Raw genomic sequence first — 23,842 nt, forward strand, 5'->3', positions numbered from 1 at the left:
ACAGCAAAATATGAGATAACTGCATTTTATTGTCATACTTCAGGAATTCACATCATGTCAAAACGAAATCAAACAGTCATTTTGTAATCGATTAAACAATTAAATGCTTAATTTCACACAGCACGTTTAAATATAAAAAATTAGGAATGATCTGAGTTAACTTCATCTTTTGTAAGGAATGAAATGCAATGTTTTGAGAAGGAGATATGTGAACAATAGTAAACCATTTTAATATATATTTCGAATTTTTTGAGATTACTGAAAATGTTTTAACAATGCACATCTGCAAACAACGTTAAATAAATAGAGCACATACCAGATAAAATGTAAAAAGATTAGATGACAGTTAGCATTAGACCCCACCCTAATTATTCATACTGCTTATAGATTGGTCAGTTGTCCTGTCAATCAAAGCCTTCAGCTCCTCCTGTAAAGCTGCACTGTCAGAATCCTGAAGAAACAAAACAATTAATCTGAGAAACAAAACAATTAATCTGAGACACAAAACTTAAAATCAGCAATACTCAAACTATGAAGAGCACCTTTACCTCATTTGCTCCTGCTGGTGTGCTCAGAGCTAATTGGACCCAATTTCTGCCCTCTGACACGTTTCCTAGCTCCTTATGACACTGTAAATAAAGGGATATAAAATTCATCGTTTTCCAATAAGAAGTTTTAAAAGGAACAGAATAATTATTTTTGTGTAAACATTTCCTTAAGGCAACGTACTGCAGGCAGAATCATTGTTTTGTGTATTTTTGCAACTTTGGAGCCCCCTACAGTTAAGTGAGTGGAATTCGCTGTCGTAAATACAGCTCTAGACGTGCATTTGTTACTGCCGTAAAGCAATTCGCCCTTTCTGCAGAACTTCATACCCGCTCACCAAACGTTTCCAGAACAGATGTTTGGGAAACAGAAGCAGTTTGTCTCACTAAAAGTCAGTGTGCCATCATCCTAAAACTGATATTTAAAGGTAAAAAAAAAAAAAAAAAAAAACTTACATACGGTTGTTTCTTCAAAATTAGTCTGAAATCTCCACTTAAATAGCACCTACATACATTTGTTGTATTCCAAACTGTTTGTTTATATATAACTTGCCTTATTTTAATAACATTTGATTACAAAAAAAATTGTTTTCTGGGTGTTGACAGCATTTTTCTGATTTATGGAGTGATAAAATACATATCCAAATCCCCCTCAATACGTCAACAAAATCAAACAAAAATTTTAAACTTGACTTTCTCCAATGTTTAGATTTCTGTTTTGGAAATGTATACAAATTGGTATGTATTAAACTAGGTAATGCATTATTTACATATTTAAAAAAAAAAACATTCTGAAAAACAATATAAAAGTATAATATAAATATAATATAAAATGTAAATAAACATATATATATATATATAAATAAATAAAAACGTAATATAAAATACTTTTTTTAATCAATGGGGAAATGGGGATAGTATGATGAACCAGTTTAAAAATTAAAATTTTTAAACTAATTTTTCCTCTTCACTTGTAGTAACTGTCTTGCCTTAACAGAATGACACATCGTGAAGAATAAACCCATTATAGACTTACCTTGGCGATATAAAGGCGAACTGTTTTGGAGAAGCCTGGATTTAACTCCTCTGCCTAGAGATCAGACAAATCAAACATTAGCACGAGTTTAATTAATCTTCTCAGTTGTTGTAGGTGTGCACAAGACTCGTCTTTACCTTGAGGAAGTTCTCCAGAGCTTCATTCAGTGAGGATGTGGGAGGAGTTTCATAAAGAGTGGCAGCAGTTTTCCTCTCCAGCCAACCCAGAGAGCTCACCTACAACACACACACGAACATGTGCATCTCACAGATATTATGGGTCATTTGTTAACATCATTTTTTTTACTTTAGATTGTGTTTTTTACTTTAGATCCCAGAATCAGTGGGTTTTTAAAATGGGTTTTTTTTCTGTGGCTAACACAAGCTCAAGATATTTTCCTGTTTTATAAAATACATCAGTAATACTCGCTTGTGATTTTTTACTTGTCTTAAAAAAGGTAGTTGCTAACAAGTGTCTAAATGGGACTAAAGAGGTTGTTGATGACATTAAACATCATCACACCGAACAGGTGAACTCATCTGCAAAACTCATCATAGGCTCTGAGATTGTTTATATTGTCACAAAATGTAATCTATATTATTTGCCTAGCTTTAATCTGCTAAAGGTGACTATAAGGCATGAATATATTAACCCTTGTGCGACCTTTTGGACATTTTTGTCCTTTTCAGTTTTGTTTTGTTTTGTATCATTTTGCCTGTGTTATTGCCAGCTGCATAAATTTTGGCACAGGTGTGTATTTTTATTGGAATTTTACTATTTCTCCCCCAATTCCTTTAATAAATCTATTTTGCACTAGATACAAAAAAATAGTTCCGCTCAGGACCTTAAGGACAAAAATGTCCCCATTGAAACTGCTATTTTTAATCGCAGTGCCATTTAACTGTAAAATGATGAAATTTTTGTTAATAGGCTTTCATTCTGTTGGCAAGGCTTCAAAATTAAATTTTTTTACTATTTTTTACCAGATGGTGCCATTTTTTCATGTTTGGGCTATAAAGCAAATACTTGCTTTATTCCTGTTTTCTGTTTCTGCATATTATATAGCCAGTTGGATAAATAATGCAGCTACAATTGTGTGGGTGTGTTGGTATGGATGTTAGAGTGTGGTTTGTATGTGTGTCATAAAAAAAAACAAATTGTATGTGTGTGCTTGTAATATTTGAGAGAGAAAAACTCTACTGCAGATCACAAATACAACCACTGTGTGCACCAGCGGAGGCTTGCCGATATCTAATGGGGAAAATTTGGTACTGCGCCCAAACAAAATCTTACTGCAAACTCATTTTTTGAGATATCAACCTCAAATTTGGAACACAACTTTTATAGATTTATGGCTTTGATTTTCTAGCAGGTTTAGAGTTCAACATGTTTCATAAAATATATATTTTATATAAAATATTATTCATAAATCATTTTCATAAACTTAAACCTCTATAACTTTCACTTTTTAAACTTCTTTTACTTTAACAACAATCTGCCTTTGGTCTTCTTTAAAATGAGACCAAACTTAAGTCTGTGCTCCCAAGCTTCAAATTTTTATGACAGTTTTTTGACACGGACATTTTTGTCCACTATGGACCTTTTTGTAAAAAAAATTTTATTGGCGCACAAGGGTTAAGATATTATAAACATGAACATCATGATTTTCTGTAAAGCTGCTTTAACCCTCTGGTGCTTCTCATGTCCCGGTCAATAATGACAGAACTTTTTTTACTTCAGTGAAATGAATGTACTATATTTTGGTTCAATAATGTTTTTATTTAATATTTTGCATTTTTATGGGATTTTATAGTACTAAATTATATTTATGCAGTATTTATAATCCATTTTCACATGTTAAACCACTTTTTGAGTTTGATCTATTTTTAAAGAAGGTACTTGGTAGATTATTGCTTAAGTGAAAAAAAGTTTAAAAAGTGAAAAAAGTTATAGAAGTTTAAACTTTCAAATTTTATATGAAATACATATTTTTTTTAAACACGTTTTACTCTAAAACTGAGAGAAAATCAAAGCCATAAATCTAAACAAGTTGTGTTCCAAATTTGAGTGATATCTCAGAAAATTTCAGTAAGATTTTGTTTAGACAGAGTACCAAACATTTCCTATTAATTTCCAATGCAGTCATTTTTGGACAATTTTTTTTTTTTTTCAGGGCCATTTAACCGTTTTATATCTTGTCCATGATTTTTTTTCTGTGTTCACATAGCAAATGCCAAAACCAGTGCCAAGTTTCATACCATTCCGATGAAGTAAACAATTCTAAAACACAAAACGTAAATTTTTATTGGTCAAAAATAGGCGAAGAGCATCAGAGGGTTAAATCAATGTGTACTGTGACAAGCCCTTACAGATAAAATTCCGTTGACTTTATTTGGGCTTCAAAATTCATAAAAGTGGTGTTCAGTTATGAAGATTACCTTGATGAACAAAACAACTTTTGCTAGTAACAGAGCTTATTTTCTGCAATAATCCAAAATCCTTTTGACTTTTTGTGCAAAGGGAGGATTAGCAAGCACTATGAATTATTACAGAGACTGTTGGCTTTGTTTTAGCAGCCAGATCTGACCTCTAAACACCAGCGGCCGAGCAGATAGAAACAGATGGGATCGTCGTCACGTAGCGCCAAAGCTCGGTCCAAATGCTCCTGTCAGTACATCCAGAACAAACACAGTCATTAAACACACAACTCACGAAAGAAGACACTCAGGTTCATCTGCAATACTGACATAAAGCCTCACAAGCTCACCTTCAGTAAGCGACCACTTTTCAGTTTTCCGTGAATGCTCTCGTACTGTGAAGACAAGCGCACGAGGATGGCAAACCTGAGAGTACAGACATATTATCAATTACAGACATTAAAACTCATCTCATACAGTAAAGATGAATGATTGTGTGGTGTTTTCATACCACTTGTGACAATCAGCGCTCAGTCCATTCCTCGTCAGCGCTGCCTCTGCCTCATAATGACCTTCAGTGTCAAAAGGTCAAAAGGTCAGTGCAGGTACAGTACATTATAAGCTGCGTTTCATGTCCTTATGTAGTGTGTAATGCTCCCTCAACACTCAGCAGGGGCTGTTTCCAAGCCTTTGCAGTGTTTTTCTCACAAAGCATGACGTTAGGAAGCGTGCTTCATTTTGTAGGGCACTCGTGTGATATTTCCTCACCTTGCTCAGCGTAGCTTCTCTTTTCCTCTCTGTTGCCTGCCGTCTCACACATGTCGCTGTAGGCACGAGCCAGTCGCCACATAAACTCCACGTTATCAGCATACTGACCACACATACACAAAGAAACGCTATTTTATTACAGCTGATATGATTTAACTTTATTTTGAATTCTTTTTGTGGTCTTGTAAAATACATGTCACTCGCTTTGAAAATTTCACTCTTATATGCATTGTAAAATATTTTGAATTTTAATGTTTTTAATTTTGCATTTATAAATTAAATACTAAATAAAAAAAATAATTGTATGTAAAGTATTAACTAAATACTTCATGTTTAAGTATTTTAAAAATATACACAATGATTCAAAAGTTTGGGGCTGATAAGATTTTTTTTAATGTTTTTAAAAAGTCTCTTCTGCTCACCAAGGTTGCATTTATCACATTGGTTGCATGTGTCACATGATCCTTCAGAAATCATTCTAATATGCTGATTTGCTACTCGAGAATCATTTCTTTTTGTGCTTCTTAATATTTTTGATGAATCGAAAGCTAAAAAGAACAGTATTTATTTGAAACAGAAATATTTCTAAAAGTGTAATTGCTATATTATTCATTTAGATGGATATGATCCCTTTTAAATGTTGTCTCCTGTTCATTGTGTTACTGTTTGTACAGCACTATGGTCAACCTTGTTGTTTTATTCAGTGCTTTAGAAATAAACTTGAATTTGAATTTGAATTTGAATTGCCTTTACTTCCACTTTTAATCAATTTCATGCATCCTTGCGGAATAAAAGCTAGTAAAAAAGCTAATTGTTACAGTAATGCTGTTACTCTGAACATTATCGAAATTTTATTTTTCATATATCTCTTCAGTTATCATTAAATATCTCACCAGTGGTCTGTTCTCCATCAGCAGCTGGAAGCCCTCTGCTTTTTTCCCAGAATCGCCTGCATGCAGTAGATCACACTGGGCGAGCAGGAGGGCGAGTTCAGGGCTGGGAATGTCTGTTAAACAGTCCACCATCAGCCTGGCATCTTCATCATCTTCTTCCTCGGCCTGTGAATCGTCCTGTCTCAGCGTGAGCACCGTGGCACAGCTCTCCTCCTCCTCCTCCTCCTCAGAGTCCCTCCCGTCGTCCTCACCATCTTTATCCGTCTCTCTGTCCGTGTAGTCAGACTCAGCGTTGGAATAGGCCGTGGAGTACCTGTGAAGAGCTCAACTGCTGAAACGAACACAGCCTCAAGAGCTACACAGCATGCTGACACACAAGCGTCCGGTGACAGTGACACTGACTTACCCGACCTCGCTGTCATCACAGAGACTGGCTACCCCGGCACTGGCGGTGAAGTAAATGGAGCTGGAGCTCATGGATTCAGAGCGTTCCCTCGGCATGAGCGTACGCCGCCGTCGCGATCTCTGACTCTCCTCCACAGTCTTCCTGGATGGAGAGAGACAACAGAGGCAGATGAGACAGAACAGAGACTGAGCTGACAGAGATGCCCAGGTGAGATGAGTAAGTGGTTTGGGTGAGACAAGAGAGATAATATACGGTGATGTTCGGTTAACTTAGTTTTTTCACGGTCACCTTGTGATCATATTCATCTCAAATCATGGCCTTGAGGTCCTATGTTGAGGGAAAAACATCCTTTTCTCATAGCCATGACTTTAATGTGTAAATAAACCTGCATGTCCAAAACAACAACTTTATCAAAAATGGGGATTATTAATAAATTAACATTTTATTTTGAATTAAGAATGACATGAAGACAGTGCGGCATTAAGACACAGCTTTATTATAATTTATTATGTATGTCTATATTACATTACATTAAATTCTGCACAATGTAAAGATTTTTGTAAATATTTAATTTCCCCCTTTATTTTATGTATCTCAATTAACCATCTCTATTATCTATTTTAGTAATAACATTTCCATTTATGTTTTGTAAATACTGTAAATGCTTAACAATCATGTCAATAAAGCTTTGACTCCATATGACTTTTTGGGAATTTATAATATATATTAAGCTATAGCATTTAATTTCAGTTTGGCTAGTAATTAATAGGCTATAATATTAAGTATAATTATAAAGATGTAATTAGTGTTGTTTAGGTAAAAAGACACATGAAATGAAGAAGAAAAAAAATTAGAAATATATAATAATGAATATAATAATATAATCAGAGCTGGGTAGATAATTTACAAATTGTAATCCGTTACTGATTCTAAATTACATGACAAAAATTGTAGTTAGTAACGTAATCCATTATATTACAATTTTAAGTAATATAATCAGACAGTGGTCAAATGCTGTGTAGCACCTAATTAATGACTAATCTGTGTGAATGTCCACAAAACTGTACGACTTTCTGAGTGTACATAAGCGGTAGGTTTTTTTTAGAAAGATAAATTTTAGAGGAATTAGGGAGAATCAATAAATTATGAAAAATGTATAGCTATTGTGTAAATAATATGTAATCCATAAAAAAGTATCTGAAGTCTGATTACAAGTATTTTAAAATGTAATTTAATCTAATTACAAGCACTTCATTTTTGTAATCTGATTATGTAATCCAGATTACATGTAATCAATTACTACCCTTAAAAATAAGTAATAAGTATGTAGGATGGGATGCATAAAATGTTTTCTTGCAGGTCTATATTATGTTGTTACATACTCTTTAAACATATACTGATAATAACATCATTCAAAATTGTGTATAATATAATATAACATAATAATATGGCCATGTCTTAATGCCACAATGTCTCTTCTCATTCTTAACTCAAAATAAAATGTTAATGTATTAATAATTACTATTTCTATATCTCATAGCTATGGACACGCAGGTTTGTTTACATGTCGCGTGCGTGGCGATTACATATTACGACGTTCCCACGAGTTAATATGAATAAACCGAGCAGCATGTCACTATCCGGTCACCGTAAGAATCAGATGAGAAGAAAGAGTTGACCCACTTGACATCTTCAGCGATGGTGGTGCTGATGTCCCTCAGACCCTCCCGCAGCTCTGCGATCTCATTCCTCAAACTGGACACGCTCTTCATCACCTCATCCAGAGTCTTCCTCAGTTCCACCTGCTGCTCAGGAGACAAACCGCTCACCGCAGCGGAAAGAGCCGCGGAGTCTACTGAACACACACACACACACACACACATACATCAGTGTCATACACACGTGAAACAGATGATGTACAGTACGCGATGTGTTTTGGTTCATACCGATTTCATTCTGTAACGCGGAGCTCGTGTTGTGCAGCAGCAGGCGGCGGCGGTTTCTCCTCCTGACGGCTTCTTTAATGATCAATAATGCGATCAGGCCGGTGCTGATCGTCACACCGACACCGAGACCGATCACTGCGTTCCTGCCGAGCCAGCTCATCGTTTACCGCCCGTAAAATCCCCCTGAATCCTCCGCTATCAGTACATCTGCGTTTCTCTCGCGCGGATCTAACTCGCCGTCACGTTATTCCTCTTTGTTCTCATGATTTAGAGATGTAAACACAGCTCCGGCTAATCCTGTGACTCTCGATCATTTATTTAAAGACTAACGTTAAATATCTGAATCGCATCATGTTTGACAGCTGATGTCATGATGTCATGACTTTGCGCGCGTGTGAGAGCGCGCGCGTGTCTGTGCGCGTGCATTAGCGCGCCCTGGCGGACTGGAGGAGTGAAACTACAATCATAAATAACATTTAAATTATACAAAGCGATATATAATTTAAAATAAATAAATAAATAAATACACAAAATTAAAATACACAGTTAAACAAACATAAAAAAATAGGTAGACTTCAAAAATAATTTATATTAACTGTCACTAATAAATAAGCTGTACAAGATGGCGAAATATTTAAAAACAGTTTAAAACGTGCCATTTTTGTTGATTAAAAAATAAATAAATAAACACGTTTTATACCATTTTCTATAGGAAAGATTTAGATAATGACTCAATTGGTGTAATCATCAAGAAAATACCACATTTATTTAGTTTTATTTATATCAAAAGTGAGCAATTTAAAAGAATGGTATTTAAAAACACATTTTTAAATATATATATATATTGTACATCTCGGGAACTTATATGTTTTTTTGTTTTGTTTTATTAATAAAGTTATTTTAAGTAAATGAAACCTGAGACTGTCGTGCTCAACCGGCTGCGCATGCGCAGTATGAATAGAGAGGCGGCACGCGAGGCCTAGCAACAGCAAACTGTTCTTCTGTCTTATTTTCTCAATGTCCTGTTAATTTAAATAACATTTTGAATCCGAGGGGAAACAGCAAACCAAACAAATATGGAGATCGGAACTGAGATCAGCAAGAAAATAAGGGTAAGCCGTTTACAAAGCGTAAGCCGTTTAGTGTTTAGCGTGCTAGCTAACTACAGCTGTGTTTTAATGAATGCTTCCTGTTAAGTCCGAGTGTCTGTTATTGCTCGTTTTTTTGTGTTTTATGTGAAGCTCTGTTTTATTAAATGTGTTTGGAGTGTTTTTAATATAGTAAAAAGTTTGTTGTGTGTTTGAATGTCAGTGATCTTCACTAAGTACCATAGTATTCTTTACAGGACGTCGGGAATACCGTGAATACTATGTTACATGAGCTATCAGTACCATGATATGCTCTAAAGTATCATTGTTATTGTCATTTGATGCCATCATCGGTACTGATTTGTAAAGGTTAAATGTGGTAGTTTGTGTTTGTCTATTAAATAATAATAATGTATCGGCGTAGATAAAGTTTTGTTTAGTCTTCTCCTGTAGTAATGTCATTTCTTGTTTTTCAGACTGCTATCAAAGGAAAGTTGCAAGAGCTCGGCGCTTATGTGGGTAAGAGCTCACATCAGATATGCATTTATTTTTAATCCACCACTGCATTGTTTTGTCAGTTTTTTTTTTTAGTGTGCTTGCTGCAGAAAAAAAGGAAGGAAAGTCTTGTCATCTGCAAAATAGGAAGTTCTGCGAACTATTTAAAGTTATCCAATCAAAGTGACACTTACAGCTGATGAACAATTACATTCTCGCTCTTGCACCTTGACTGGCTTTATAGAAGCTATATATTTGTGTTGCAAAATGTTTGCAGCACAGCTGTATACAAGATATTGTGCAATGTAAAATTACAATAGCATGAATAAACTACATATTACCATGCAAAATGAGTATCTTAAAATTAAAGGAATTCTGTTGAAAATGTATTTACTCGCAGGCCATTCGAGATATAGATGAGTTTGTGTGTTCATCAGAACAGATTTGAAGAAATTTAGCATTCCATCAGTTGCTCACCAATGGATCCTCTGCAGTGAATGGGTGCCGTCAGAATGAGAGTCTAAAGAGCTGATAAAAACATCACAATAAACCACACCACTCCAGTCCATCAGTTAACATCATGTGAAAAGCTCTTCTGTTAATTGAAAAGCTTGAGTAACCAATGTTATGGATAGATTACTCACATTTTAGCAAATGTTTTAAGTTAAAAACCTCTTATCAATGGATTTGTTTCTAACAAACACACAGCTTTTCAATTCACAAGACGTTAATTGATGGACTGGAGTGGTGAGGATTATTGTGATGTTTTTATCAGCTCTCATTCTGACGGCACCCATTCACTGCAGAGGAGCAAGTGATGGAATGTAAAATTTCTCAAAATCTGATGAAGAAACAAACAAAAAAAAAAACATCTTGAATGGACTGAGGGTAATTTGTAAGAATAAATTATACAAATTGTAATCATTATCATTTGGGATTAATTGAAATTAGAAGTAAATACTTCCGTCTTCATGCATGTCTAAATGTTGTATGGGAAACAGGATCTCTATTAAACGATTTCTGCATTAATATGATGGTTCACTGGCTGTGTTCAGATCAGATTAAACATGTTACTGTGTGTCTCTGTCAGACGAGGAGCTTCCGGATTACATCATGGTCATGGTGGCCAATAAGAAGAACCCAAAGCAGATGGCAGACGACCTGTCCTTGTTTCTAGGCAACAATACAATCAAGTTCACCGTATGGTAGGTGAAAGTCACCCTATCTACATTGTGATGTTTGCGGTCGGTGAGATTGTTTAATTTTTTTTAGGTTGTTTTTATGTATTTTCTTAAATACAGGAAAAACAGTAATATTGTGAAGAATTATTACAATTTTAAAATAACTGTTTTATACTTTAATATATTTTAAAATGTAATTTATTCCTGTGATCAAAGCTGAATTTTCAGCATCATTACTCCAGTCTTCAGTGTCACATGATCCTTCAGAAATAATCCTAATATGCTGATTTGCTGCTCAAGAAACATTTCTGATTATTATCAGTGTTGAAAACAGTTGTGCTGATTAAGTATAAAACGATGAAGGAAATGCTGTTTGTGTGTGTTGTAGGTTACATGGTGTTCTGGACAAGCTAAGATTGGTTGCAGTTGGTATGTGTTATGTTAGAGATCATGTTTACAGTCATGTCATGATTTTTTTTTTTTTTTTCCCATCTTATAGTGCTTGGTTTTATTTTAACTTTTTTTGCATTCAATATTACAGTTAATAACAACAACATTACTCATTGTAGTAATTAAACATTGAATTATAATGCAACCTATTGACTGGAAAATTTGTCAGTTGTTCCATGTTTTAAGATTTAATTATATTAAAATATAATTCTAAATTCGCTTTTATTTCTATAATTGTTTCATTGGTTTTCATTTTAATTTCAGTTTTTGTAGATTTCCTGTTAATTTTAGTGTCTCAGCTTAAACTTATCAGTTAGTTGCCTAGGCATCTTTTCAAATTTTTTAGTGTGGTTAAGTTGGTTTAACAATATTTCTATTTGTTTTGCAGAGCCCACATCTCTCCGTCCGTCTGATCTGCACTCAGAGACCAGCATCCCAGCAGAAAACAACAGGAGGGGGGCGGAGCCTCGTGCTCTCGCTGTTTACAGCTCACGTTCTGATAAGCTGGAGGGGCGAGTCTCAAGCTCCGCCCATGAGAACCGCACCAGGTAATTAATTCCCATGAGTGGATCAGCAAATCACTGCAAATTTGTCTTAAAGGGATAGCTCACCCAAAAAAAGAAAATGAAGTTGTTTAAAAGCTGTATGAGTTTTTCAACTGCTGAACATAAAATAATATATTTAGAATTTTGAAGAATGTTGGTAACTAAACAGTTGCTGGTAGCCATTGTCTTCCATAGTATTTTTGTCCATACTATGGAAATCAATAGCCGCTTTTCCATAAATAAATTCACGATTGTGATAGCCTATATGATTTGTCTGATTTCTTCAAGCAGTTGTATTTACCATGTTTATTATGGTAATGTCTAGCGTGCATAATCAACGACTACATACCCTTAAAGGGACTTTGGCATAGTCTTTTGCATCGCTTATAAATATTCCTGCCTTGTATGGTGATCATAATGTATGGTGATTTTCGACGGGCCAAAAACCCTGGTCGTTGGCCCCGAGGAAGCACCGATGAGGCACGATCAAGCCCCGGAAGTGACAGTAAAAACGTGGCTAATGGCTCCCGTCGACTTTTGGGTGAACTATCTCTTTAACCATGATTACTGATGATTACAAGCTCACCAGTGTTTGTTTTATCTAGCAGGAGAGGGTCTTCTGAAAGACCCTCCAGACTCACTTCCACTGTCAAACCACTGATGGAGGCGTCGGCAGAAGCTGTGATTGACATAAAGCCCGATCTGGACGATGACCTCATTGGCTACGACCCCCTGGAGCATAGCTTGACCTCTCAGGCTTTATACAGCCGCTCGACTGCTGACAGGCCACGGCCAGCGCTGGAGTCTTTGAGACAAACTGCAGATGCTTACAGGCCGTCAGATGTCACGAGAGGTCAGGAAAGGTCGGGTTCCAGCCGGGGCTACAGGAGCTCAGCGGAGAGCAGCAGGGTGAGTGAATTTCCATATAGTGAAAGCATCAGTTCAGTCCGTGATGCCATAGCTCATCACCTCAATGAATGGCACCCTTCTGGCAGGAATTGTCCCGGAAACGAAAGGCGCCTGTAGCCAGTTCGGTGGTTCGGGTTCACAGAGGTCATGAACGCGGACAGGACAGTGATGATCTGAATGAGGAGGAGGATGAAGATGAAGATGAGGAGGACTATGGTCTTGCCAGCAAAGTGTCTCTGCCGTTGAAACCTGAGCGCAGGTACGTTCCTCTATGAAATAATTGAAAAGAGATTTTTAAAATATGGTTAATAATCGATTGTTTACTCCTACCAGATTAATTTGGTGTTTTGTGTGTATTTGCAGGCCTTCTCTCCCACCAGCCAAACAAGCCAACAAAAATCTGATCCTCAAAGCGATCTCAGAAGCTCAGGAATCCATCAATAAAACCACTACATACACAGGTTCAACATATGCATTATCATTAATAAATAACAATTGGTTTAACTCAGTGTAGTTATTTACAGAGCCGCACACATGACATGCGGAAAAATATATTTATTGTGGCCTTGAATAAAGAATGTGTTCCCTCGTTTTAGTTAAATTAAAGCCATGAACTAAAATTAGTTTCTTCTATTTAGTAAATTGTGGCCATGAAGTACTGATTTGTTCTCTCATTTTGATCTAATTAAGAAAATAAGAGAACAAATTATTACAACGCAGGGCTATTATAGTTAACTAAAACCAAAACTAGAATGAAAACTTTTTTAAAAAACATTGTTACTTAAAATAAAATAAACATTAACTGAAATATAATCTAAACATAAAACTTTATATTTCAAGGCAACGTTTCTAATTTCAATTGAGTAATTTAATTAGTTTGTTTTAATTTAGTAATGTATTTTAATTATTGTAACTTGATGTACTAGAACGGGGGTCTCCAAAGCTGTAGTTTTAGTTAATACTGATAACCCTTGTTCTGTATTCTCACATCTAGTTCCCCAGCGGCAGACGGTTCCTGTAGCGCCACGGACACGTTTGGCGAGTGATGAGATGAATAATGCTGCAATCCGATTGGTCCAGGAGCACCTGCACGCTCTCACGCCCCAGGACACGTTGCACAATAGTGAGCGTCTGTTGCTCAAAGAAATGAAGAGTTCATTTGCAAAAACTCAGTTTTTAACAATTTTCAAAAATCATTGTGCATTCCAATTAATCTCAATCAAATTGCAGTTGGGTTATTTTGATTAGGTTAAAAAATAACTGAAAAATGCAGCTAACTAACACAATAAAAACATGATTGCATAATAAAAAACATGATTTTTGGAGTTATGTTTTCGCAAACAAACTCTTCAAATATTGTGTTGATAGTAGGAACAAGAAATCAAACTACAAATTGATTTCTTTTGTGTTTGCAGCACAATCCATAGCTTTAGCATCTCGCCTGCAGTTGGAGCTTCCAGAAGAGGACAGTCAAGAGCAGCTCAGTGAATACCGTGAGGGACATGACCTAATTTTGACCTCTGACAACAAAGTCTATCTTAGGCCTATGATACACGGGCGCATTCCCATTGAGAATGGGTAACAAATTTCTATCTGGATATTGTAGATCGAACATGTGCCCTGTGTCTCACCTGGTTGCCCGCTGACCGCAACATTGCTCGAAAAGTTGCCCCATGTATCATCAGCCTTAGTTGTACAATGGAAGTCATTCAGTCACATTTTTTGATGCTCAGTAGTCTTGTGTAACCAGACTTTTGACTAAACGCACACACGTAGACAGGAAGAGACCATCTGATCAACATGTAAAGCAACTGACCGTTTAGAATATATTTGAATATACATTATCGTTAAAAAAGATTGGGGTCAATACAATTTTCTTTTTTTTTAAGAAATTAATAATTTTATTCAACAAGGATGCATTAAATTGATCAAAAGTGACAGTAAATACATTTGTAATGTTATAAAAAATGTGTATTTCAAATGTGATTTTTCTATTAAACTTTCCATTCATCAAAGAATCTTTGAAAAATAACGTATTACAGCTGCCACAAAAATATTAATCCGCACAGCTGTTTTCAACATTGGTAGAATCAGCATTACATTAAAAGTTATTTTAAATTGTAAAAATGTTTCACAATATTACTATTTTTACTGTATTTTTTGAACAAATTCATGCAGCCTTTATTGATCATAAGATGCTTCTTCAAAAAAAACTGGAATCTTACCGAACCCAAACTTTTGAACAGTAGTGTACTTAATCAGATTTGTGATTTTGTTTTGTTTTTTTAAATTCAGAGCTGCAGGTTTTGGAGGCGGCGAGACTCAACGCTCTGGACACGCGTTCATTTATCATGAGGAAACCAGAACTTGAACAGACTCCACCAGTGAGGAGCAGGCCTAGCGCTGTCAATCAAACCGAAGACCCAACCAGCACATCCCGAATGGTGCAGGCCAGGTATGACAGACAGATTTCAAGCAAAAACAATGTTGAGATTCATATTTTTATGCAGATAAACTGCCATGCAAAAGGTTGGGGTCAGTAAGATTTTTTTAATTTTTTATTTTAAGCAATCTCTTCTGCTCACCAAGTCTGCATTAATTGGATAAATCACAGTGTAAACACAAATACAGTAAAGCAGAATTATTGTGAAATATAATTAAAATAACCGTTTTTTTCTATTTTAATATATTTCAAAATGTATTTATTGTTGAGATGCCAAGCTGAATTTTCAGCATTACTCTAGTCTTCAGTGTCACATGCTCATATCTCATTCTGTTCCTCTGCAGAGAGAGAGCGGAGGTCGTGGAAGCAGCGAGTCCGAAGTTCATCGTGACATTAGATGGAGTTCCCAGTCCGTTAGCAAACCGCACAGATCAGGACATGGAGCCTGAGGATGAGTTCAATACGACCTCTGACCTTCCGGAAAACAATGGACCCAAACCTGCCGTCCACCTCCGACTCGGCACTGAGTTTCTAAACACTGGCGGTAAGACGAAGATCCTCATGTTTTAGAGGACTTGTAAGCTGTACCTGGAAAATGTAACCCGTAACATAGAGCTGTTGTGAACGAGGGAAATCAGAAAGGAATGTTCGCCCTTATTCTGTCTTTCTCCTGCAGATAGAGATTTAGATGTGGCGGAGGACATGGACGTAGAGCCAGTTCAGGCTAAACGACAAAAACTTCCAGAGCGCTGCAAGTTTTGGCCTGCGTGCAAGATTGGAGACGACTGTCTGTACCATCACCCCAACGCACAGTGCAAGTGAGAACATATTACCAACCCATGACTGATAAACCTCACGCAACACACCAGACTTTTTTTTAGCTTTTGGCTTTATTATTAGTTTTATTCTATTCCGGGTATTTTTTTGCATTTTATTTATTCTTCCTTTTTGTAACAAAAAATTCAACAACTAGTTAGTCTGTTTTCCTATTCTATTCTATTCCTGTTGTTTTTTTTGACTAACTTAATTTTTCCGTTTTCGTAACTTACATCAAATCAACAAGCGACTAGTCTGTTTTCCTTTTCATTCTATTTATTTATTTATTCAACTTGCAGCAATCATCAATGGACTAGTCTTTCTTTTTATTCAAATTTTTGCAATCAATTCTATTTGTTGAATTCTATTTTATTATTTATCTATCTCTTGTTTTTTTTTAATTTTTTCTATTTGTTCTTTTAATTTTATTTTTTGTAAATTATGACCAACAGCTCACTCTATATTGTTTATTGACTTATTTTCATTTTTGTTATCTTAGAACTTTTTTTGTAGTCTGTTTTTTCCTTCCCGTCTTTATCAGTGGTGCTGGAAATGAGTAATTAATAATGAATCATTTGAGACATATCTTTTCACAGTCATACATAGTGAAGCATATTATGCAAATGTCTTTTTTTGGTTCCGTTCCAGAATGTTTCCCAACTGTAAATTTGGCAACAAGTGTCTGTTCATTCATCCAAACTGTAAGTTTGATTCCAAGTGCACCAAAGTGGACTGTCCATTCACACACGTCAGCCGCAAACTCAACAGCAACCCTACAAGAGCAGGTGTGTAAGATGAAGATGAAATACATTGGAATGTGTTATAAACAGTTGTTGAGCTTTAAACTGTGACCTCTGACCCTGCAGATCCGGCTCCAGCCAGCACCGTGTGCCATTTCTTCCCAGAATGTAAAAAGCTGGACTGTCCGTTCTACCACCCAAAAGTAAGTCTTACAGCAGCCTGTTTCACTTTAAGGGATACAGTTGTGTTTATGTGGAGTTTAAGAACTTCAACTGTCTCTGAAATGTCAAATAAAGCAAAAGTTCTAATATAGACATTTGACAAGTCAACATAAATTCAAAACTGCTTACTTCCTCTTGTGCTCTTTTAACTTTTATTCATATGCTTCAAGTCCCGCATTTTGTTTGTTTTTCCGCAGCCGTGTAGATTTGCGGCGCAGTGTAAGCGAGCGGGCTGTACTTTCTACCATCCAGCTGTGGCAGTGCCGCCCAGAAGTGCTCTGAAATGGACCAAAACACAGAGCAGGTACCACAAACTCACAGCCTACTGCAGCAAAGCCTATGAAATGTACTTGTGACTCATGTCTGTTTCTTTTCCCACAGTTGAGAAACACTCCAGTGAATGATCACGGCTGAGCTGCAGCGTTGAGCTTTCTGCCTCTGGCATCATTCTGATCATTTTTGTTGTGCTTTTGTTTTTTGACTAATTTTTAAAACAAATTATGAGTTTTATAAATTGCAAGTTTCTGTAAGCTGTTTACAGAATATCTTTGGTGTATTAAATGTCAACAATACACACTCGAATGTTGTCTTTACTCCAAGTATGGATCAGTAGCTTAAATTTAGGGGTGGGCGATATGGCAAAAATATAATATCCCGATATTTTTAAGAAAAATCACGATTCACTATTTTATCACAATTCTTTGTCATGTTGGTTTTACTATTTTGCAAGTTGTCTGAGCATTACAGCCAAACTAATTTCCCTATTATAAAGACAAAACCTTTCAAGATAACAAAAATATAAAAAAAGTATGGTGGATATTTAGGCCAAAGTGGGCGAAGATAAAAATCTTTGTCATTATTTTATCTTTGTTATTAAAAAATGAGAACAAAGATACACATACTATAAAAATAAAACAGTGTTTTATTTTCAGGTACAATAGGTGTATTTAGCAGGAGCATTCAATAAATTGAATCAACGAAAATAAAAATAAAACACTATATAGATTGATTCCTCTTAAATCAACTGTATTAACGTTTTTCAGTCATGAGTAGCGAGTGATTTTTCTCTTTGTGTTTTATTAACATTGAAGGAATAATTAATCCCAAAATAAAGTGTTTTATATTTATACCATTTACTCACTCAAAAGTTTCTTTAAACCTGAATGAGTTTCTTCTGCTAAACATAAATGCTATTTTGAGGAAAGTGGAAAACCAAACAGTTGCTGGTCCCCAGTGACTTATCCCATAGTATTTTTTTTCCCTTCTATCAAAAGTCAATGTGGACCAGATACTATTTGGTTACCCACATTCTTCAAAATATCTTCTTTTGTGTTCAGCACAAGAAAGAAATTAATACAGGTTTGGGACAACATGCGAGTTAGTAAATAATGACAGAAATTAAATTTTAAGGTGAACTATCCCTTTAATGACAGTCGGCAGCATGTTCAGTACTGCCCCTTTAAGACATGCACGCATCTAATATACAGAGGCACGCATCCGTTTCTCTCAGCTGTTTACTTACTCATTTTAGACATAAGCAACGGAGTCTATACATAAACCTTGTGTGTTTTGACAGTATTAGTGCACAAGATAACTTAGTTCAGTAATCAGGCACTTTTTGACAGGCTTTAGCACGCGCGTCAGACCGACGCGTGAATAAAACATTTAACCAGCAAGGCTTTAAAGCAGATCCGAATAATGTACAGTATATTGAGACGGAGGAATAAGAACTGCAGCTGATAGAATGTGCGCTGTAGCACGATACTACGATATTTCTTCAAAAGCAGATCGTGGAGACATTGTTATCGTCCACGATCAAAAATCTTCATATCGCACACCCCTACTTAAATTCAATTCACAATCACAGACTCTTGAAAACCAAACATGCGAGTCAGAGATTCTTTATTTTCCAGACTAGAGTTCATGATCTTCAGGGTGGTAAAGTTCACTCATCAAACGGTAAATGTACGACGGAGCGTTTCCACCGATGTTTGAGATGAACAGTGTGATGAGCTCTGGAGGAACGTAGTCGAATACCGGACAGTGAGCGTTGACCTTAGACAAGATCTCACCTGGAAACAGAAAACAAGTGACTTTATTACGAATACGAAAAGTAAAACTAGTTATTGTAAAGTAGAATTACTGATAGAATTAGATTGTCCATAAACAATGAAGAGTTTTATTCATCAGAACAGATTTGTATCAACTGCAGTGAATGGGTGCCGTGAGTCCAAACAGCTGATTAAAATATCACAATTTTCCACAAGTGAACTGGACTGAAGTGGTGTGGATTGTGATGTTTTTATCAGCTGTTTGGACTCTCATTCTGACGGCACCCATTCACTGCAGAGGATCCACTCGTGAACAACTAATGTAATGCTACATTTCTCCAAATCTGTTCTGATGAAGAAACCAACTCATCTAGATCTTGGATGGTCTGAGGGTGAGTAACTTTAAAGCGAATTTTCATTTTTTTTCCTTCTAAACTTCTTATTGACAATTTCAGTTTTGAGGGTGCTAAAAGGAGTAAAATGTTGCTGCGTGATGTTACCTTCAGTAAAGGGAAGCACTTCATGTGGTGAAACAAATTTATGAAACGTGTCCTCCTCATTAGGAAACTACAACAACAAAGATGCAAATGAAACTTCAAAAACAGCATGTACAAGATCTTATCTACTGATTTTAATTTTGCTAAGTCGTGCAAGTGTGATTGTACGGGGTGTCAGATACCTGCGGCGAGAGCTTGAACATGGGAGCGCAGACGATGAGAGGAGTCGAATGATGCTTGGCAGCCAGAGCCAGTGTGTGTGTGCCGTTAACCGCCCGCAGACCCCCGTTAGCCAGAACCGTCTGTGTGCCGATGATCACCTGAACGGCACAAGCGATTCAGTCCGGTATTTATTGAACTCCAATTGTTCATCAAGAAACTAGAGTCTGTATATGACTAACATGTAACACGTTTTACAACATAACACTTCCAGTTGTGTGATTCTGGATAATTAATCTATATGGAATATTAAATCGATGCATTAGGAATCAATTCATAATTTCACCTTGTTGACTCTTGACATTACAGCGAAAATGGCCGCGTCTGGGATGACCGTTGTCTCAATGTCCTCTTTGCAAAGACTTGTGGCCATTTCATGCCCCTGATGGACAAAAGAACAAAAGTTTGAGTTTAGTCAAATTACTATGAAGGACCTCAAAATTTACAACACTTGCTTAAAAATCAAAACCAATATGAAGTTAAACTCTTAAAACACTCACTAATAAACTAATAAAAAGTATTAATGTTATAAATGCAGTAGAAATAATTTAGATAACTTCATATTTGTATTTAAAATTGTTTATAAAAATTAAATAGTAAAATGTATAATAAATATTTAAAAATATTAATAATTATAAAAATTAAATTATAATAAAATTGAAAATGTATAGCTATTATTAAAAACTAAATAGTAAAATCTAATATGTATTAATAATGATAAAAAAGGAAATCATTTTTTTTTTATTAAAACAGTATAATTTTGAAATCTATTAAATACAATATAATAATGTTAAATATTAAGTAGTTGGACATTTGAATTTATTTTTTATTATGGATCATTATGTATTTCTTAAATGTTATATAATACTATTATTTTACAAGTTAATAATTATAATATCATAATTTCAATAATGGTACCTAATGGTTAAACATGACAGTGTTATTAATTTTTGGCTGTTCATTTATTACTATTATTTGCCAGTAATGAGATGTGTTTTCGAGAGCCACTTTAGTAAAATGCAATGGATGCAAATATGTACTCACTTGACAGAAGGGCGCACACTCCGCAACGATGACGTGAAATTTGCGTTTCCTCGCCGCGTCTTTCAGGAAAGCTTCCACAGTTCTAGAGCGGCCGATGGTCATGATGACCTCGTTAGAGTGGATGTGTTCCAGCGCCTGCATGGAGATGTTGTCTGTGGTGCCCTCTAGAAATCACAGGCATATTTAGCATTACAATAATATAGAAAAAGCAAAATCTCAGTCTCTGGCAGAAACATCTATGGATTCTCACCCAGTTCTGTCAGCAGTTCATTGATGGCTTCAATGACGTTGGCTTTGAGATGAGCGAAGTGCTGTCTGAAGTTGTCTTCGCTGGAGCCTCCAGACGTCAGCAGCTTGTGCAGAGATTCCTGTTGATCCGTCTCTTCACTGCTGCCTCTGGACCTGAGGAGAGGTTCAGACTGTTTATCTAAAAGTTACGATTCTGTTATTATTTACTCCATCATGTTCCAAAGCCAGTATGTTGATATTCATCTTTTCATAACCTTAAAGCTTCACTGTGTAACTTTTGGCCCTCTAGCGGTTGAAGCATAAAACTGCACGTTATCTGCGGAGGAACATTGTTTTGGTCGTTACGTGAGTTGTGCTTCGGCTCCGATATTCTGCGCGGAGGAATCTGACGGCTTGAGACGCGCGCTGGGCTCATGATAACAAATGATCGCTTTAATGTCACTAATAACATCAAAACTCGACCAATAACGAAAGAAAGATGGATATCCAATACATATGTCTTGTAAGTAGTTTATATACCGCTGTTGTTTAATAGAATTGTTAAAATAAGTTGTTTTAAAATAACGTTAAAAGATTGCCAACTCAGATGTTAAATTATTCATATCAGATAATGATGGAAATATAACTTAGAAAGACTATTTCTAGGCAAAAAGACCTAATAGTAAATGGTTTAGAGATGTCATGGTAAACCAGCATAAACATTGTTTTGTAAAGAGCAGATGTGATGCTATACAAATGTTGATCTGTGTTCAGTTGTTATGTGCGAGAGTATGTGGTTTCCCGGGAAATCCGTCCCGACAACTTTTATAAAAAAAAGAAATGCATCACAATCACCAACAGCTCAAGCAGACAAATAGGTGAAATAACCGGCATGTATCTTTCCAGATATTACATGTTTGTACTACAAAAGGCAACAGTCCGGAATCTCCACTGATAATGTGATTGAGGGTTTGATGAAAGCGCTTTCAAAAATACAAAAATAGTGATCGTTCCAAAAGAGCACTGATTTCAAAAGGAAAAAGTTTATCCAGTGCTTCTAGCGGACAACATTAGTATTGCAGACTTCATCTGTCATTCACGCTGAGAAAATGCTGAAATTTGATTGGCTACCATATTTGTTCTTTTGACTGTGTGATATTTAAAGAAAATATTAGCTGGTGTACCAAAGATAATGCATTGTAATACAGTTTTCATTCGCTCCTTCAGGTTTTGTATATTAGTGTTAGGAAAGGGGGAATGGAGTTATAAGGTCGCTTTCAGATACCTCGCATATTCTTCTCGGATGATCTTCAGCACCCTGCGGACCATGTTACCGACGGTGGTCTCAGACGGCTGTGCTGCTGTCATCCGCCTGCCCTCCTTCCGTATGATTTCCATCAGCTCACCTGAAAAAACACACCAAAGACTTAAAGATCCTGTAAAGCAGAGGGTTTCAAACTGGAGCCGACCCCATCGAGCAGGGATCCTCAAATCTGACTCGCGAGATCCACTTTCCAGTTTAGCTCCAACCCTGATCAAACACACCTGAGCATGCTAATCAGTGTCTTCAAGATCATTAGAAAATCACAGGTAGGTGAGTTTGATCAGGGTTGGAGCTAAACTCTGCAGGAAAGTGGATCTCGCGAGCCAGATTTGAGGATGCCTGCCCTATGGGGTTGCAAGAAAGTGCTAGGGGGGTCTAAGAGAAAATGTAGAGAAAAACAGTGTTAAAAAATTGAAGATAGATAAATAAGAGAAATAAGATTAAAATAAAAAACAATTTCTATATATAATCGCAATGAAAAATGTATTAAAATAATAATAAAAACAAATTAAAATAATAAAATATGGTATTAAAATAACATTTAGATAAAAAAAATAATGAAAATTTGATTAAAATAGATAAAATTAAGCAATTTAGAAAACAAAATAAAAACTTTATTACAATAAAATTATTATTAAAACAAATATTTTAAATTTAAAATAAAATTCAAATAGATTTAAATAATAAAAATAGTTGATTAAAACTATTAAAATGATTGGATTACAATAAATATATATATAAATAAAACAGTACAGTACTACAGTAAGTAAAATGTAACTAATGAAAAAAAATTTAACTGGAATAATTTTACATATTTATGACATTAATTTGTTTTTCCCAGCGTAAACTGGATATTTTTACAAGCAAATATATAACCGCATTTAAATTTTAAAATGGGGTCCCTCAGGAATATGAAATATGACAAGACTGAAAAGCTCTGCTGTAAACCACAGGCACATCATGTAAGTTACCACTAAACAGTCAGGCACAGCACAGGGAATGATGCAAGTGAAGTCGTGTATCGAGCAAGACTGATTTAGATCAGCGGACAGGCTTTTTTTTTTAATCCGATCTCTAGTGTTTACTCACCGGCGTTGCCCCAGCGGGCCTGCGCGGTGATTCTGCGGAGTAAAGCGGTCGTTTCTCGGGCAGTTTCCGCGGAGCCCCGGAGGGATCCTGCCCCGCTGCCGCAGCGCTTCAGCTCGGACAGAAACGACTCGATGCGCTCGGACAGATCTGTCTCTTTATCCGCGCCGGGCATTTTGACTGGTGTCTCAGTAAAGAGCTGATTCCGAGCGAGTTTCTCCTGAAAGCTTGAGTACTCACGGAACCACACAGAAACCTCCTCCGGTTCATGAATCCTGCTCTTCTTCTGTTGTTTATCGGCGATCAGGACTGTGTTGTAACAGCCCCACCAACCGTCCATCCATATCAACACTCACTCTTTTCTGTTGAATAGATCATACAAAACAAATTGCTGCATGCATAATGCACTGTATATTATTTAGCATTTTAATATATGCGCTGCTATGGCTATATAAAACATGCTGGTTAATGATTGTTATACTTCAGTTCATGG

At 36.0% G+C, this 23,842-nt stretch overlaps 3 protein-coding genes across 6 annotated transcripts; 1 reads left to right on the forward strand and 2 right to left on the reverse strand.

The window, feature by feature from the left end:
- Nucleotides 1-11: 11 nt before the first annotated feature.
- Nucleotides 12-8,427, reverse strand: rmdn3 (regulator of microtubule dynamics 3). Of its 2 annotated transcripts, none has more exons than XM_058755418.1 (12): nucleotides 8,012-8,427; nucleotides 7,749-7,917; nucleotides 6,066-6,206; nucleotides 5,660-5,972; nucleotides 4,767-4,869; nucleotides 4,510-4,570; nucleotides 4,349-4,424; nucleotides 4,169-4,246; nucleotides 1,719-1,817; nucleotides 1,582-1,635; nucleotides 549-629; nucleotides 12-451 (listed from the first exon to the last, which is right to left on the reverse strand). In XM_058755418.1, the coding sequence occupies exons 1-12, from the start codon at nucleotides 8,169-8,171 to the stop codon at nucleotides 365-367; spliced, it is 1,422 nt and encodes a 473-aa protein (XP_058611401.1). In that variant the 5' UTR covers nucleotides 8,172-8,427; the 3' UTR covers nucleotides 12-364. The 2 variants fall into 2 exon arrangements, with proteins under 2 accessions (XP_058611401.1, XP_058611400.1); XM_058755417.1 differs by having other exon boundaries at nucleotides 7,749-7,920; nucleotides 8,012-8,426.
- Nucleotides 8,428-8,938: 511 nt separating this feature from the next.
- zc3h14 (zinc finger CCCH-type containing 14) lies at nucleotides 8,939-17,474 on the forward strand. 3 transcript variants are annotated; one of them, XM_058756460.1, is made up of 17 exons: nucleotides 8,939-9,123; nucleotides 9,576-9,618; nucleotides 10,685-10,799; nucleotides 11,164-11,204; nucleotides 11,614-11,773; nucleotides 12,376-12,679; nucleotides 12,766-12,938; nucleotides 13,043-13,140; nucleotides 13,674-13,802; nucleotides 14,095-14,172; nucleotides 14,975-15,134; nucleotides 15,467-15,666; nucleotides 15,799-15,940; nucleotides 16,587-16,723; nucleotides 16,805-16,881; nucleotides 17,098-17,204; nucleotides 17,282-17,474. In XM_058756460.1, the coding sequence occupies exons 1-17, from the start codon at nucleotides 9,088-9,090 to the stop codon at nucleotides 17,283-17,285; spliced, it is 2,004 nt and encodes a 667-aa protein (XP_058612443.1). In that variant the 5' UTR covers nucleotides 8,939-9,087; the 3' UTR covers nucleotides 17,286-17,474. The 3 variants fall into 3 exon arrangements, with proteins under 3 accessions (XP_058612443.1, XP_058612444.1, XP_058612445.1); XM_058756461.1 differs by having other exon boundaries at nucleotides 12,379-12,679; XM_058756462.1 differs by lacking the exon at nucleotides 14,095-14,172.
- A 330-nt stretch (nucleotides 17,475-17,804) lies between these two features.
- Nucleotides 17,805-23,678, reverse strand: eif2b2 (eukaryotic translation initiation factor 2B, subunit 2 beta). The gene is made up of 8 exons (XM_058756463.1): nucleotides 23,353-23,678; nucleotides 22,225-22,345; nucleotides 20,962-21,113; nucleotides 20,712-20,875; nucleotides 19,954-20,049; nucleotides 19,631-19,768; nucleotides 19,452-19,518; nucleotides 17,805-18,972 (listed from the first exon to the last, which is right to left on the reverse strand). Exons 1-8 carry the CDS (start codon nucleotides 23,522-23,524, stop codon nucleotides 18,815-18,817), a joined length of 1,068 nt encoding a protein of 355 aa, XP_058612446.1. The 5' UTR covers nucleotides 23,525-23,678; the 3' UTR covers nucleotides 17,805-18,814.
- Between the last annotated feature and the right edge of the window lie 164 nt (nucleotides 23,679-23,842).

Source organism: Onychostoma macrolepis, chromosome 20 (genome assembly GCF_012432095.1).
Source record: "Onychostoma macrolepis isolate SWU-2019 chromosome 20, ASM1243209v1, whole genome shotgun sequence".
Lineage (NCBI taxonomy): Eukaryota > Metazoa > Chordata > Actinopteri > Cypriniformes > Cyprinidae > Onychostoma > Onychostoma macrolepis.

Coding starts and splice junctions, on each gene's coding strand:
- rmdn3 (XM_058755417.1), bottom strand. CDS start 8,171: ATGAGCTGGCTCGGCAGGAACGCAGTGATCGGTCTCGGTGTCGGTGTG. Junction 5,973..6,065: donor TGTGATGACAGCGAGGTCGG/GTAAGTCAGTGT, acceptor AGCTCTTCACAG/GTACTCCACGGCCTATTCCA. Junction 4,425..4,509: donor AGCGCTGATTGTCACAAGTG/GTATGAAAACAC, acceptor CTGTACTCTCAG/GTTTGCCATCCTCGTGCGCT.
- zc3h14 (XM_058756460.1), top strand. CDS start 9,088: ATGGAGATCGGAACTGAGATCAGCAAGAAAATAAGG. Junction 10,800..11,163: donor ACAATCAAGTTCACCGTATG/GTAGGTGAAAGT, acceptor TGTGTGTTGTAG/GTTACATGGTGTTCTGGACA. Junction 13,141..13,673: donor TAAAACCACTACATACACAG/GTTCAACATATG, acceptor TCTCACATCTAG/TTCCCCAGCGGCAGACGGTT.
- eif2b2 (XM_058756463.1), bottom strand. CDS start 23,524: ATGCCCGGCGCGGATAAAGAGACAGATCTGTCCGAGCGCATCGAGTCG. Junction 21,114..22,224: donor ATCCGAGAAGAATATGCGAG/GTATCTGAAAGC, acceptor ACCTCTCCTCAG/GTCCAGAGGCAGCAGTGAAG. Junction 20,050..20,711: donor AGTGTGCGCCCTTCTGTCAA/GTGAGTACATAT, acceptor TTTGTCCATCAG/GGGCATGAAATGGCCACAAG.